Source organism: Haliaeetus leucocephalus, unplaced genomic scaffold (genome assembly GCF_000737465.1).
Source record: "Haliaeetus leucocephalus isolate CR32 unplaced genomic scaffold, Haliaeetus_leucocephalus-4.0 Scaffold142, whole genome shotgun sequence".
Taxonomy (NCBI): domain Eukaryota; kingdom Metazoa; phylum Chordata; class Aves; order Accipitriformes; family Accipitridae; genus Haliaeetus; species Haliaeetus leucocephalus.
Window position 1 is genome coordinate 407,802 of NW_010972578.1, and position 15,667 is coordinate 423,468.

Genomic DNA, 15,667 nt, shown 5'->3' on the forward strand with positions numbered 1-15,667 from the left:
GTAGTTATCTTCAGGAACCCAGTAATTAAAATTAGAAAGTTGGTAACATTTTTATTGCAGGCAGTTCTAGTGGTGAGATTAACATTAGATAATCTTATCATGAAATAACCAGGCACCCTGTGATGATCTGACACATGAGAGGCTGCACAGAGCTTCTGGTTCCCCAAGGGCTGTGATTGTTTTATGGTTTTATCTTATGATAACTGTGTTTGGTTTTGCCCTTTTCTATGAGTTTCATACAGTACACATACCTCCCACCCCCCATAAATTTGTAATTTAACTCCACTCTAGGAAATGGCAAATCAGCATGAAACTATTAATCTTATCTCGTATCATGAAACAGACACTGATCCAAGAGATCTGATTACTTTGCTTCTGGTCATTATCCAGACTGAAAGCTGGGTTTGGGCATTTGTATCATCAACAGTTCTGTCATCAGAAAGCAAAAGATTTCAAAAACAAAGTGAAATTCTACAATCAATGCCATTTAACTTTTCATACCCAAAATACTGTGTGGCACCAAACTCCTTTTACTGGTCACTTAGTGATCAGCTGCATTATTAAAGCCCTCACATCTGCCCTATGTCTACAGCTTCTTTTCCTAGGCATTTAAAGCATAATAAAAGACCTTAACGTCAGGCATGAGGACTTTAAATAATCTGCAGTGATTTTAATGACTTCAGTCACAATTGCCACAGGTTTGTCATTCTTCATAAGTATTTCTGAGATGGAGCTTGCAGTCAGACTCTCTGCTGCCAAGTTGCTTTTTGGTCTTTTGAGAAGGATGGAAACTGGCTCCTGTTCAGTCCCACAGAACTGTGTCTGTTTTAGCTTGAACTGCTCCAGAAATAACCAGCTGCATCCCCTGCCCTCCAATGAATATATTATGAACAAGAAATTAAGTTTTAATTTGTATTACAGTTCAGCTAATTAAAAGAAAACTCTATTTTAAATACCTGACTGAACCAATGTGATTTGGCTTTCTTCTTTTCTTTACTATCTGCCCTTCTTCCTTTTTTTTTTTTTCCCCTCCACTCAATTCTGAATACTTGCAACTTCATATCTTCTCTTCCATCAAGTTTGTGGTACTTGAGGAGGTACACTTATTTAATATGTAACTGTGAGGCAGGCTCAATCTCTCCAAATTCAACAGTATTTGGAATTATTTTATTTTGCTTTGGTTTATTTTGCTTTGGTTTATTTTGTTTTACTATTTACAAATCCCAAGGGACTTTACAGATATGGAAACGTGTGGTGAGAATTTCTTCTGTGCTCAACTGGGTGGTTCCACTCTGTTCCTGGAGGAAGTGAATTTTACTGTTGACCTAATTCTGCTCCTGTTAAAGTTGGCACCGAGTGGTTTTAGAGATTTTCAGCCTCAAAGCATTACTATTCTTTGTTGAATCCAGAGTTTAAGAAGGAGAGCTGAAGTGCAGCTCTTTCAGACGGAATAAGGAAAGCTTAAGCCTGGTACTCAGAATATATTTATTAACTGACTCTACCCAAAGAAGTGGCCTGGGAACCCAGATAGAGGAACCTTCCACACTGCATTAGAATTTTGTCAGAATTTCAAAAATTCATACCTTTTGGCATCATGGCCTGTCTCTTTCTGCATCATGGGCTGTTTCTGCTTTCTGCATTTGTGCAGACTTACCACACAGATTAAGTTCACAAATTGGGGAATGATAAACCAGAGCAAAGGTGAAATATAAAATACAAACTGCAGTTTTCCCTGGGAAAAAAATTTCCCTTCAAAAAATTGGTTTGTTGAGAATAACTAATGTCAAATTTTGAATGTCATATATCTTCTACATTAATTGCTATCAGGTGGGGAACAGATTTATTTTTTTTAAAATGCACAGCTGTAAGGGTACCTGTTGGAAAGAGCACAAAAGAGCTATGTAATGCTTGCTCATAGCTATAGAGCCAGTGCTCTTAGATTGGCACAGCACAATAAAATAATGGTTTTCTATTGAAAGAAAGGTCTACATCTCCATTCTAACTTGGAGAGACTGTACTGTAGGGGTTCATAGTTGGAAAGTGTCCCTCTGTGCCCAGTGTCCTTCAGCTTGTAAGCAGGGCATAGTGTTTTGCTAACTATCGATGTAAAACTGTAAACACATATTTAATTCTTTTGCATATTTTTGTGTGCTTATGACAAAGGCCCAGCTTTGTGCAAGGATTTCCTTTCAGGCTGTTGCGCATGCTTAAACTTGCGAGCTTTTCTAAACTAAACTCGTATTAATAAACCCGTGGGTGGGTTTTACTTGGTCTGTCTGTCCAGATGGCAGTGTCTCAGAGTGAAGATGATTGCCGCACAAGGTCACTGCTGCCCTGGAGTAGTGGAGGGCCTTTCAATTTATGCTTGGTCATGCCCTTTTAACTTAATGTTCTCCTTCACACAAGCGGGTAGTGATGGATGTCCATTCAGACAACCTAATGGCCTATGGTAACTATAGAAGAGCCCTTATATAAATATTCTGCAGCTGAGACCCATCAAGATGGACTGTCAAACTGCTCTTCACCACATCTAGGACCATTTTATGCAAATAATAGCTGTGATACCATTGCTATAGTTTATGGTGTCAAGCAGGACTGTAAAAGATCATTTCCATGGGTCAAGAGGAAGTTGATCTTTGTGGCTTGATATATCAGAGGTCGTCTCCCTCTGTCAGCTGTTGCTACCTTCAACAGTACTAAACCCACTGCAGAATGACCTCAGCTCTTAAGGAATCTCAGCCATAGATGAAAGGTCTGCTGGGACATCCTCAGTGGCATTTCAAGTGTGACGAGAGTATTCTGAAGTCAGCATCTTCTTGGTGAGCTTCAAAAGGTAACAGCTGGCTTACTCCAGAGGAATGAGAGATTGCTATTTGCTCCATGCCTGCTCTTATTCCTTGATTCAGTTTTTCCTGCAATCTTTCATTAGTTAATTTATGTACCTCTTTGAGATACTGCAAGCCTGCCAAGTAGAAAACATTTTATTTCTCACTGAAATCACAGCCTGTATGCCAAGAGGACCTTGAATTTTTATGTTCAGGGAGCTGCGCCTTCCAGACTCAAGCGAGATAGTTTGCTTGTGTTGCTCAGAATTCTCAGGGGATATGTGTCCAATGCAGAGACTGTCAGATTAAGTAACAGATTATGGGATATCATGCCGTGAATCTGCTTAGGTGGAATTTCTCCAGGGGTGATTGTATTTTGCACAAAACTTCCAGCTACACATGTTCTTAGTCAAAAATGTTCATGTCCTTTCCCTTTGCAGAGTGCCATTTGCACTTCCATGGACTTTCTATGTAACTGTAAACTAAGATGTTGACTTGTGATAAGAAATGGAGTGCTTGCCAATGCAAGGGAATCTGACAAAAGTCTCATTAAACAGGTATATGAACTAACTGTGGAAAGACTGAAGCAGGACCTGAAAGCTTAATATGTATGTAATATCTGCCCATGATGGAATTCTGCCACCATTCAGAGAAGACTCAGCATTTCAAGCACCTTGGTAGCAACTCCAATGCTGCCTATCTACCAGTTCATACATCTGTATGTTGCATTGTGCCCATCAGTTCATTGGGAATATACATGTTTTTTCAGTATGTAAAATAGAAATAGTCTGTGCTCCCATTTTTAAGTACTCTAGCAGGTTAATTTGTAGTTTCCTCACTCCTTTATTTAAAGAAGTTGTTCCTGGTAATTTAGCCACCTTGGCATGACAGCAAGTTTCTGCATGTCAACTGCTCTGGACTGGCTGTTTTATCTCTTAGCTTCATTCCTAGTGATAGAGACCTAAGTTATCCCATATATCCCGTCTTGTGTTTACCATGGGTTAGTGTGGGGTAAAAGCATGCAAGCTGTGATCTCAAAGCTGATAAGACCATGAGCAGTTGGTGTCTAAGCCTTTAGACACCTGCTTTCTAATAAATGGCATATATACTTTTTTGAAATGTGCAAGAGGTCAAGTACTATGGTTTTGACTTGATTCTTCTAGGGGATTTTCTTAATTTTCTGCTACCAAGACTATTTAACACATAATCATGGGGCTGCCTGTTCTGTCTTGCACTAGCATTTGGTCAGTTAATGTAAAGCTATGTACCAGTCAGATGCTGGTGCATTAGTATTGTTCCAGTCTTTGTTCTGAAGAACAGCATCATTACAAAATAAAAGAGTTCTAAAAAGCTTTTATTTCTTACGTGAAACTTCTTCTTTGACAAGATGAAGTGAAGCAGCCTGTCTTTAATGGGATTGCATTGAAATGTCTGCAACTCTTGTTGTCATTCCTTGGCATGATCGTTACTTGAGGGGCACATTAGAGGTCAATCAGCCAGAGCCATGGGGGCACCCACAGCTAGCCTCAGGATACTCCCTACAAATGTAAGATCAAAAGGGCAGGCACATGAAAATTACTGTTTACTTTTTATGAATTATTTCCCAGAGATGGCATCATTAGCAGAATCTAAATGCCAGCTGGCTCTTAGTGCAAGGGCACTCCTGATAGAACACACTTGCTTGGACACACCTTTCCGCTCTTAAAGTCAAAAGATTTTCTGTTTCTGCTTTTGTGGGATTTCTGTGTTATTTAAATAACTTTCTGATTGCTTTTCCCCAAAACACTGTCCCTATTTATGAAGATGCTTTTAATTCTTATATGTCATCCATTTCTTTTCTTTGTTTGTGTGGTAAAGCCTATGTCCATACTCCAGGGACTCTGCAGGAGACACCTTCTGAAGGAAGTAAAACCTTCTGGTAATCTGAGTGAACAGCGGCTATTACTTAAAATTCATCGCTGGCCAATGGGTGCTACAGTTATCCCTACTGTAAATACAGGGGAGAGGTGATATTGGCTGTCATGGTGAGGTACATGTTGGCAAATGCTGATTCAATGTCTATTCCTGCGGTAATCTTCACACATCAAACTCTACAAGTTCTTATCCACATAAGTATCTGGCTTCTGTTTGATCATAGTAATTAGGGCTATTTAGAAGGGTCACAGTATATTTGCCCTTTTGTCTTGTGTCTGGAGCTACAAAAGCATGACTTTGGAGCAGATGTTGATTGAATTCTAAAGACTGGCAGTAGCCGGGAACATGTGTAGCCCCTGATATGCTAAACTTGTGATTCCAAGTAGAAAACTGTTTGCTTTTTAAAATAACTTTAAAAAAGTTACCTTGAAGGACCAAATACATGGTGGATATTACTCTTTAATGAAAACCAGTATGAACTTCCCTCTTATCATCCAACAGGTTACTACCCTTAATGGGAAATAATCAAATGCTGCCCAGCACAGGAATTAAACTAAATCTGGCTGGTAACCAAAATAAAATCCCTTATAGCTATTTTTTGTATGTTCTTAAAATGTGTGTTATGAGATTAGGCAGTTGTCTTTTTTTCCCCTCTCTGCTATTTTTCTTAAAAGGTTTTAAAAAAAAAAAAGCTCACTTGAAGCCCCATCCTATGATAAATTTGGGGGGCAGAAAATTCAATGTTACGTTCTTTAATCTAAATCCTTATTCTTCCTAATCTGGCTAGACATTTTGGATAGGTGTGTTTTTACTTACTTGGCATGATGTTTTATCAGCATTATTGGTTTTTTTGGCATTCATCTTGACAGCAGTAGCTAGAGAACTTCTTGCTAGTGTTTAAAAGGATAAACTGAACATCTCACTTTCCATCCTTTCCTCTTGCTGTTGGATAGAGCTCAGGAAACTTTTTAATCCTTGCAAAGCAGTGAGAGTGCAAAGGAAACGTGTGTGCATGAGCGGGGTCACTGGGCACTCCAACCAAGATAGGGGTCTGCAAGTGACTCATCTGTGGGAGTGGGTCTGGGATTTATTACAGCAGCATTCAGAAAGTTGAGGCACAGATACTATAAAAAATTAGTCTGTTAGTGCTAGGCACAATTTAGACTTGTACTGAGCTGCACCCAATCTTAGAAGTTTTCCACCATGTCTTGTACTTCTTAGGCTAGATCTAGGTCAGTACTAGGTATGGTGTCTGTATGCCTCCCTTCAGTCATAAAGCCACGCTGACAGGTTCATGAGATGTTAGGGGGCAATTGGTTCAGAGCCAGGATGTGGCATGCTTGCTGTGTGTTTCTTGCAGACTTTATGCTGAGGCAGAATCAGATATCTAGTTATGCTGTTCATCTCAGGTACCTTTGCTGTTGGTATCTTCTTTTTCTTCTTGTAGTCATCATCGAAAACAATGGTCTTAAGATGTTTTTTTATTGCATCTGTGCTTCGGAGGCTGTTACATTCCCTTTCATTTTTACAATGTGCCACAAAGGTCCTTAAACCTCTCCTCTGAAGTGGTACATCTTCAAGCTGATATCCAAATCCGTATGGGTTTCTAGAGCACTGGTCTCCCCAGTGCTGTGAGGATACAAGAATGTTGGAGGTCCCTTCTCCACCCAATTGCTAAGTAGTGCAAGGTACACCTGTCAACAGATAGCTGTTAAATTAACATTTCCATTTCCCTGTGTGTAGCCTTATCTTTACAGACAGGTGTATATGTGTTGGGAGAGGGGCTATTTTTGGCTATACTGTACAAGAGCCTGAAGGTAATGATTTGTGCATAGTAAATCTTGCTTACTCTGTAATTTCCACTACATTTCAAATTAAGGGCCTAAATTAGGGTTAGTGTCAGACTTGTTCTTTTGCTAAGTCCTAATTTTGTTTTAAAAGCAGATAGCTAAGGACTTCAATATGTTTTAGATTCAGTGCTTGTAAGTTATACTAAAATCCCTAAGGGAGCCAAAATAACTTATTAAAACCTTGCAAATGTTTTTGACTGCTGCATTCTATTATTTTCTATTCCAGTGGTAGCATACAGCCTCTGCTGCTGATGGGTGGAGGAACGCAAACCTCCAGGGCCCATTAGACTTAACTTGTTTACTGCATTGATATCTATATGTTAAATGACAAGAGAGTTCAGGTTATTGAATAATTTAAAATTCAGCTCTAATTGGTGTCATATGACCTGGAAAAGGCCATGGATGACGCCAGGAGCATGCTGTGAAATTCTTATAAATAATTCATAAATTAGATCATTCATTTGCCTGGATGTCTTGTTAAATGCAGAAGTTTGTAAGTAATAACTGATGATATAACACCTGTAAGTATTTAGTTCATATGCTGGAAGGTAATCTACCTTGATAATCTTCTAGCAAAACCTGCCAGAGTACGAGAGTTAATTGCACTAGGGAGAATGCACTACATTTATTTGGGATGGGCTTTGGCAAGGCGTACTGTGCAGATGTTGCATTACGCATTCTCTATCAGCTAGACAACTATTCTGTGTATGCCCATGTTAAAAATGCAGCTCATCACTCTTCTGCCCTTATTTCACATGAACTCCAAATGCACTGGGAAATGGTAGTGACCTGCTCTGCTCACAAATAGTATAGTTTTTGAAATATTTATCTAGGTCTTGAACTACTGATTCTTCAGTAAAATAAAGGGCAGAAGTAAAAAATTGAAGTCAGAAGATGTGATTTTTAGTTTTTAATATTTTGGCAGCACATTGAATGTTAATAGTTAGACCTGGTGCAAACAGGAATGTATAGTTTTGTTTCGGAAAGCAAACATGTTTGCTTGATTTTTAGTGGTCAGGTATTGCATTGCCATATGTAGGTACTGTTTGGGCTTAATGGGCATTCTGCTCACAGTGACTTCTAAGACTCAACGTACAGGTGCCTTGCTTTAGTTTTCTTGGAGCACTGTGTTATTAATAGCTGCCTTATCAGCCAGCATAAACCTAGTTTGCTGATCTGAAATGGAATCATTTGTTAGAGATTATGTACAATATTTGTGTAGCTGGAGAAGAAGGGTGGCATGTTTATGAATGCAAAATACACACTTAAAGCTGAGTGCCAGCAAATGCTCACATGCCACTTTGAATGCAGGTTTTTTGTGCACCTGGCATCCCAGCTCAAACCCTCTTAACAAAGAGGAGAAAAAACCTGAAGGCAACACAAACATAGGAGGTGTTCCTCTGCTGTCAGCTAGCAGCTATAAATTCACTTTTTTGTGATGTGATCCTATTTTATTATTTTTATTTTTTTTGCTACACCTGTTCAGTATATTGAGTTCAGTAGACTTTTACAGGAAAAATACAGGCTTGTGACTGTCATTCATGTAGTTTCTTTGATTTGAGACCACTTGTTTTATTCAGTGGAATGTGGCAATCATAGCTATAGATAATTTCTGCAGAAAATGGTGCTTTATTTCTTGCTTGAAAAATGGTCAGCTTACCTTCTGAATTATCTACTGTATTTATCTTAGGTACTGACAGAGACAGTTGCTGAACAATTATGTGGGCATTTTGTAATGACTGATATTAGGTTACTTATGGTAGAGATTTTAATAAAGGATTACATGATTTAAAGAAAAAAATTGATAGACTTCAGTAGGTCCTATTAATTTACTCTAAAATCTTTACCTTTTTATACATTCTCCTTGATAAATTCTTACAGACACTTGGAAAGAATAGCTCCTTAATGACTAGTAATGCACTTCAAATAGTCCTATTATTTGAAATAATTGTTCTTAAAACGGCATTTCTGTTGCCCTGTTATCCTACCTGAGCTTATTTATAATATATTCTCCTCATTCCACTGACAGGAGCAAGTGCTTATACTGTCGATAGACCGGCAAACCCAAAGCCAAGTTTTATTCAGATGAGACCCTTACATCAACACTGCATAGTGATAAGAGTTCCAGGTTTAGGATGTATACCTTAGTGAGAGTGCCAGCTAGGTCACTAATACATGCCCTTGGTGCTCTTCAAGGTGTCCCTGTGTATGGTAGCCTCTCATTTGTCCATTTAGAAATTTTTGCTTCATCTTTAAATCTCTTTATTTCTCCTCTGGTTGCTACTTCAGTTCGTTCTTGGCTTCCTCCCCAGGGTCCCTGCTCAGATCAGCGCAATGGAACATGCAGGTTCAGAACTAGTCCTCCCTCTGTTTCTACCCCATCAAAAGAAATCCTGGAGCTGAAAGTCCAGGTTAGAGAAATGTTCTCAACATACAATTGAGAACAATTTTGGTTCATTGTCTCTTTTTCTGTATTCAAATAAATTTCAGCTACAAACTCACAAACCCAGGTGCTATGGGTTAAACTCTAATGCTGTTAACTTCTGTAGGAATTTTGCTGTTCACTGTAACAGCACTGTATTTTGCTAGGACCCTAGTTTTTGTCCTCTGAGTGCAAGACTTCTTGAGGCAATGATTTTGGGCTGTTTCTTAAACATGTTTTGTACATGCAGAGCTACCAGTAAAATCTGTCAGGACCTTGCCTGGGTTGAGATTGTAAGATCTGATCAGTTACTAGTTCATCCTTTGCAGTACAAAGCCCTGTGTGCTGGAGTCAGTCTGTAAATGTGTTTCCTCTGCCAGCAGTGTGAATTAACACTGCAGAGCAAACAAGTTGCATTTAAGAAGAATTTGCAGAGATCATAATGCTGCATGCATGAACCTGGTGCGCTGTTTGTTTGTAGGAAGTTTTAAGGGCCTGGATGTTTGTTTGAACTCTGCTCTGAATCCCTGAGCAAAAATCACTGGGACTGCAGTAATTTTGTACATGTCCCCACATGTCTTCCTCTTTAAACCATTCTAAAGATTATTTGAACTATTTTTTAATATCTGCTTGTTTCCATGCAAGAGTTTCACATCTGATCAAGTCTTATTAACTCCATATGTTGCAAGGAACAGTCGGAGTTTGTTTGTTTGTTTAAGCCTCAGTTAAAGGAAGTTGTATCTTTAAATACCGCACAGCAAGCCTGGAAGAGCTCCACAGAGGGGAAAGCACAGCTGTTCCATCATGGTCCATCATGGTTTCCATGTGTCCCGTAGGCAATATCTTTCTTAAACTCTTCTTGTAAAATTACCCAATTCCTTATGCTTGTGCATCTTTAGACTTGCAGTAGTAGGTGGGTCTTTGGAATTTTATTTTTTTTTGCTTTTCCCCTTCACCTGGCCTACATCTTACAGATCTTTCATGGCATGCGCTGGTCTCATCTGATCCCTTATAAGTGTAAATGTCAGTCTGTTTTCCCTGCAGCCTCTACTATCCAGCTGTAGCTTTCAATTAAAGCATTAGCAGAAAAACACAAATGGCTAAAAAAGTTGTTGACTAGTTTCTGACTCCCAATAGTTATTTTTTCTTTGGGGGTAGACCCTGCGAAGTACTAAGTAGCCGTCAAAGATATGTTGGAACTCGGTCTTCTGCCTAACATGATCTCATTCTTCTAAAGGAATAAAAAAATCCCACTCGCATTCAATGCCATTAATGAGAATTTTCCCCCCTGCAAACATATTGTAACTGTGAAATAACATTAAAGTTTCTCTGCCTTGTTATGAAGTCTTTAAATGTCAATGCCATTTCTAAGACCATCAGGGCAGATTTAATGGCAGCCAAGGTCAACAAATGCTAACTGGTACCTCTCTTTTAGCGCCTTCAGAGACTCTTAATAGAGTCTCAGCCATGAAGTTAATTCGCGGTGTGGACCTTTATTCTTAAACCTGCTCCTGATGATTATTTTGTACCATCTTCATTCGTGTGCTTAGATTTCTTAACATTCTCTTGTCTCTTCAGTCAATAAAACAAACTGCTAAAATAAATTCTCAGTTATTTCGTCTTTTGAGTCTTCTTTTTCTTTGGTCCTTTTTAATTCTGTTTATGAGCTGGAGAAGGGTAGGTGTATGCTTTCTGTAGACTACCCTAAGCTGCCAGCTCTGGTAGGATCCTCTAAGAATACCTTCAGGTCTGCTACCTTCTACTGTCCTTGGGGGCTTGGAAACTGGCCACCTTGAAAGCCTTTTTCTGTTGGTGCCCTAAATGGTTTATTAGCAGTAGCAGGTGAGGTGGGAAACGAGACCGTGTAACCGCAGGATTCTCTTACATTCCCTTTTCTGTAATATTTCTTCCTGTTGCTGATCATCCCTTTATGTGTTGTCTAATTTAGATTAAAAGGGCTTTGTAGCCTTTATTTGTCTAGAAAATATTGCAGACAAGGATGGCATGCTACAAATAATAAATAACAAAACTCTGACTTTTTTGTAGCATGTTGCATTTCTGCTCAGTTGCCCTGCCAGCCCCTCTGACTTTAAAATATTTTAATGTCCTGCACTTTTCACCCAGTCCAAGCACGAGCCTTTCCTCAGACATGTAGCACTGACGTTAATGCAAATGCCTCCAACTCACTTGGCCCTTTGGGGCAAAACATGACATCCTTGGCTTTCAATCACATGGCACAGAGGATATATTTGTATCCACAGAACTGGAAATAATAAAATATCAGTATTCAGGTGCTAATCCATGTTAATTTACATTCTACAAAAAACTTGTAATTGGTTGTCTTGAAGGGCAGCAGAGTTTGGTATTTTGTTTATTTATAAAAAAGAATTTAAATTATACATATAAAATCTGCATAGATTTGAATTATATCTCTCTTCTAATCATCACTGGACGCTTGTTTGCATTCATAAGTTCTAGTATTTTAGGGGTTGCTGACTGCCTTCCACTCTATGTGGACAATACCTATCTACTGTAAGCACTGCCAGAGTGCAAATAATACTTTTCTTTCCATCAGTGGATACCAAATTTCCCTGCTAAACCAGTTTCACTGTGATGGTTTTGTTATCTTTAACAAACCTGGCTTCTGTAATTAAAAAAATCAGATCTTTGTGAAAGGTCCTGAAGGCTGGAGGAATTTAAATTCAGTATGTTATTGAAATTAATGCAGAGGACTAGCCAAAGAAATGCAAGTGCCTGATTCACTGCTGTTCTGATGTGCATAAAATCTCAAATGCTTAACTGCCTAGATGAACCATAGTGCAAAGATACTCCAGGATGAAGTAGGATTTTGATGTCTGTTACATAATATCCACAAGTATAACAAAACCACTAGAATTTGCTTGCACTGAGTTGACAAATGTGAATTACAGTTACTTGCTTTCTTCAGAGTTTTACCAGAGGATAATCACTTGCCCAGCTTAATTGAAAAATCACTTATGTTTATAGGTGAATTTAAACATGTTTTGTATTTAAATGACAGCTTTTGATGTACAACCATTTTTTACAGAAAGTAGTTCGTTTTTATCTGTGTTTCTGTAAAGATATTTCAAAAACTCTCATCAAATTTCCAGCGATAAGTAATATTCCATTCAGTGCAAGGTGAAATGTTTTACATCAAATCTCCTGCTGTGTAATGGCCAATCAAAGCCTATTTATAGTGGCTGAATGGATTTTTTGGCTCGGTATTCAAAATTAAACATTTTCAAACCTTAACATTTAATGTTTTTTGCCACTCTTCAAGTTGATTTTATATAACCCTAGATGCTCACAACTACTTGATACTCTGAAGTGACTCATTTTATGCTGAGGATCCTGCAGACAGTAGTTTTATATTTATTACACTTGTGTGTAGATGGAATGAAATGTAGATTTGATAGCAGATTTGTGTCTGTCTTCTGACAAACATTTTAGGGGATTTGGCTGTGTGTCCATCAGTATGATACAGCAAGTCTATTTCTGAGAGAACACATTGACCAAGTGAAATTAATGAACAAAGATAAATTTTGGTAATCCACAGGAAATTGTTTCTCTTATTGCAGGTATCCAGTAAGAAGAGCTCATGCCAACCATCATCTTTGGAGCTAGATGGTTCCTACTTGGGTATTGGGGGACCTCAAACTTTTTATAAGAACAGTAGAGCATCAAAGGCTGGAAGCCCTGCCCGTGTTGCATTGTCTCAGCCTTGCAGGAATAATCACGATCATGGGACTGAAATCCATTACAACCATCAGGAGTGTCTGAAGGAATATCTGGTAGAAAATGGATTGCACAGAAAGTGTAACAATATGATTTCCCCAGCTAAGCAGAGGACCCCTCATCACATAAAACCAGCTCAGGAGATGGACCAGAAAGCAAATGAATTTCAGAGCACGTGCCCTCAGCAAGTGAGTCATGGTTGTGCCTGCAGGCATGTAGGGAGCTCAGGGAGCATGCAAGAGAGCCACCATGTCAGCCAGGTACTTAGAAGACACTCTGGGCCAGTTCACAAACCCTGTGATTATTCTACATGCTCTCGAGTTTCTGGGCTGAATGATAGTGTGGACTCAGGGCCTACAGAAACAGAGCAGGCTAAAAGGTTGTATGAAGAAAGAAGGCAGAAGCTGCTTCTGCAGAGAATGGAGCTGGAAATTGAAAAGGAACGACTCCAGAATTTATTGGCTAAGCAAGAAGCAAAACTGCTCCTAAAACAACAGCAACTACAGCAATCCTGTATGGATTATAACAGGTGATTTTGAGATTTATAATCTAAAAAAAATTCTAAAATTTCTAATGAACACATGGGCAATAGTTAACTAAGTGGGAGAATGGAACTGATGAGATAGGCAATACCTGTGGCACAAATTCTCTCTAACTGTGTTTTAGAGGAGAGGAGACTTTTTAGTATATTAGCATATACTGTTGGGAAACAGCATGACAGCTGTGGAAAGCAGCAGAGGAAAACAGTATGTGGTAGAAAGAAAGGCACAAGAAAACCAGTGTTAAAAGACTAGGTGGAAAAGAGGACCAGTAGAAGAAAATGAGAGGTTGGTCTTAGTGCAGGCACTTGAAGATAGGCAGACATTTGGCAAGAGAGCAGTGTGAGTGTGGATGAGACAGATGTGGCATTCCCCTTTCTTTCCTTGGAGAGGTCAGTCTGAAGTATTGCACTTTTGTTGGTAGGGACAGGAAGAAGTGTGTTTTACAGAAAAGATGGAGATCATTTTATATATATGTAGATATTTTTTTTCCATATATGTACATGGAAAAGGAAGAGAGGTCCGTGTAGCAGGGACGTTTTCTTTCCAGTGATGTTTGTGAAAGGGAGAATGCCAAGACTGAGGCACAATACATGCTTCAAACTAGAAGAAGGGAAAGACAATAACCATAGAAACATGAGATGTGGCTTGAAAGGCCTGTGAGCTTGTTGCAGAAGGTGAGATAACACCTTCCTGACAATGTAAATGGGCCCTCTGGGAAAGAGGGAGAAACTGGTTTGTTGGTGTCACGTTACTAAAGTGGAGAGGAAGAGTGAAAGGGAGCAGGTTAACGAAAGTTGAATTAGCCAGCGTAACTCAGTTGAGTACTAGCATTTCAGCTTTAGGAAGGGAAAGCAATAGGGAAAAAATCTAGCAGTCTTTGAAGAAGCAATAGGAGGGTTTCAAAACGATGGTTGTATCGATACTGCTTTAATACGGCAACTGCTGACAGTATCCCGTGAGAGTCTGCATTACATGACCCACTTCCTACATTTATGTACTGTAGCCACGATAGAGGAATATATCACTTTCTTTTCTTAATCCCAGCCCCCTGGTTACTTTAATACTGTAATTTAGGTGGTCTTTTTTTTGTTGTCTTGGATTGTGGCTTACGTTGAAAATAATGTGTTTATATGGCTTTAAAAATACCTGTTTTAAAGGCAACCACAACTGTGTGTGTTGAAAATGACTGAGGTCACAAATAACAGATTATGACTTCAGGTGAGAATTAAGTAGGAACAGATGGATTCTTAAACATCAAATACCTGAATCCCTCTAATGAAAAACAAGTAGAATATGAAGGACAAGCAGACTGAGTTGTTGATGTTTTTTTTTTCTAGTGGGTATTTTTCAGCATTTGCGGCATCATAGACCCAGAAAAAAATGGACCTTAAATATATCTATAATGATGTGCTTGTAAATGCCATTATGCCTATTTTAGCCTTTTTTTTCTGAAAAAAACCCTTTATGGTTTACAGAGCTCTAATTGCCTAAAATAATTCTGTGAAAGAAAATCAGGTATGATCAATCTGAGGACTCAGTGTTTTTGTGATGTCTTTTCAGAGGTGCAGGTGAAAGCACTTTTGCCATATTCTCTCTAAGAAAAGCAACTAGAATATAATGTGCTTCCTCTTAAAACATATTCAGTCTATTTAGAATTAAATGTTTGATATTTACAGGTAAATCTCCTAGGCATCACAGTTCTGTTTCAGTTTTAGGTATATAATTCACTTTTGCACTTCATAACAGGGTAATTTTATATACTACAGAAAATAAAAATTTATTTACCTAAGCTCAAATACCCTTTGCTTCATTGTCAGGAGGCTCTAACCTAGTTCATCTCTTGACATCATGACAGTTTAAAAAACCAATACAACAAATCTGGATAGTGTTTATTTTTGTCTGTCCTTCTGCATGGGTGGAGTGTTCGTTAAGGTCCATTCTGAACTGCTGAAAGTATTGTCATTGAATGACAAGTAAAAGGTCTGACCATTTGTAATTATTGGCTATTAACTCTTCTGCTCTTTTAGTGAAAGTATGAATGAACATTTTTTTTTGGCCACGCTGCATCTTAACTGCATTTTAATTTCCCACATTTCCCTATTTAACCTCAATTGAGCGTAGTAATTTCAGTTTGCAGTTTCTTTCTATGTGAAATAGTTGCTCGGCTGTCAAAAAATGTGTGTGTATAGGGAAAGGGGCAGTTCAGTGACTCCTCCTGATGCCAGCCACACCAGCCAGAGTAGACAAATATGGGTAAATCCTGGAAACAGGGATTTTATTCAAATAAAAATGGAGAAGTACCTGTATTGACTTTTCTGTCTTCACTGGAGAGAAGGAAAAAGGTGGAGTAATGTATTA

General features: G+C 38.7%; 1 protein-coding gene across 1 annotated transcript in view; it reads left to right on the plus strand.

Annotated features, from left to right (window-relative positions):
- KIAA1328 (KIAA1328 ortholog) overlaps positions 1–15,667 on the plus strand; it is a 160,219-nt gene that overhangs the window by 110,863 nt on the left and 33,689 nt on the right. The window contains exon 7 of the mRNA XM_010561111.1: positions 12,611–13,296. Within this exon, the coding sequence (XP_010559413.1) occupies positions 12,611–13,296 (686 nt within the window). The remainder of the gene's footprint in view (positions 1–12,610; positions 13,297–15,667) is intronic.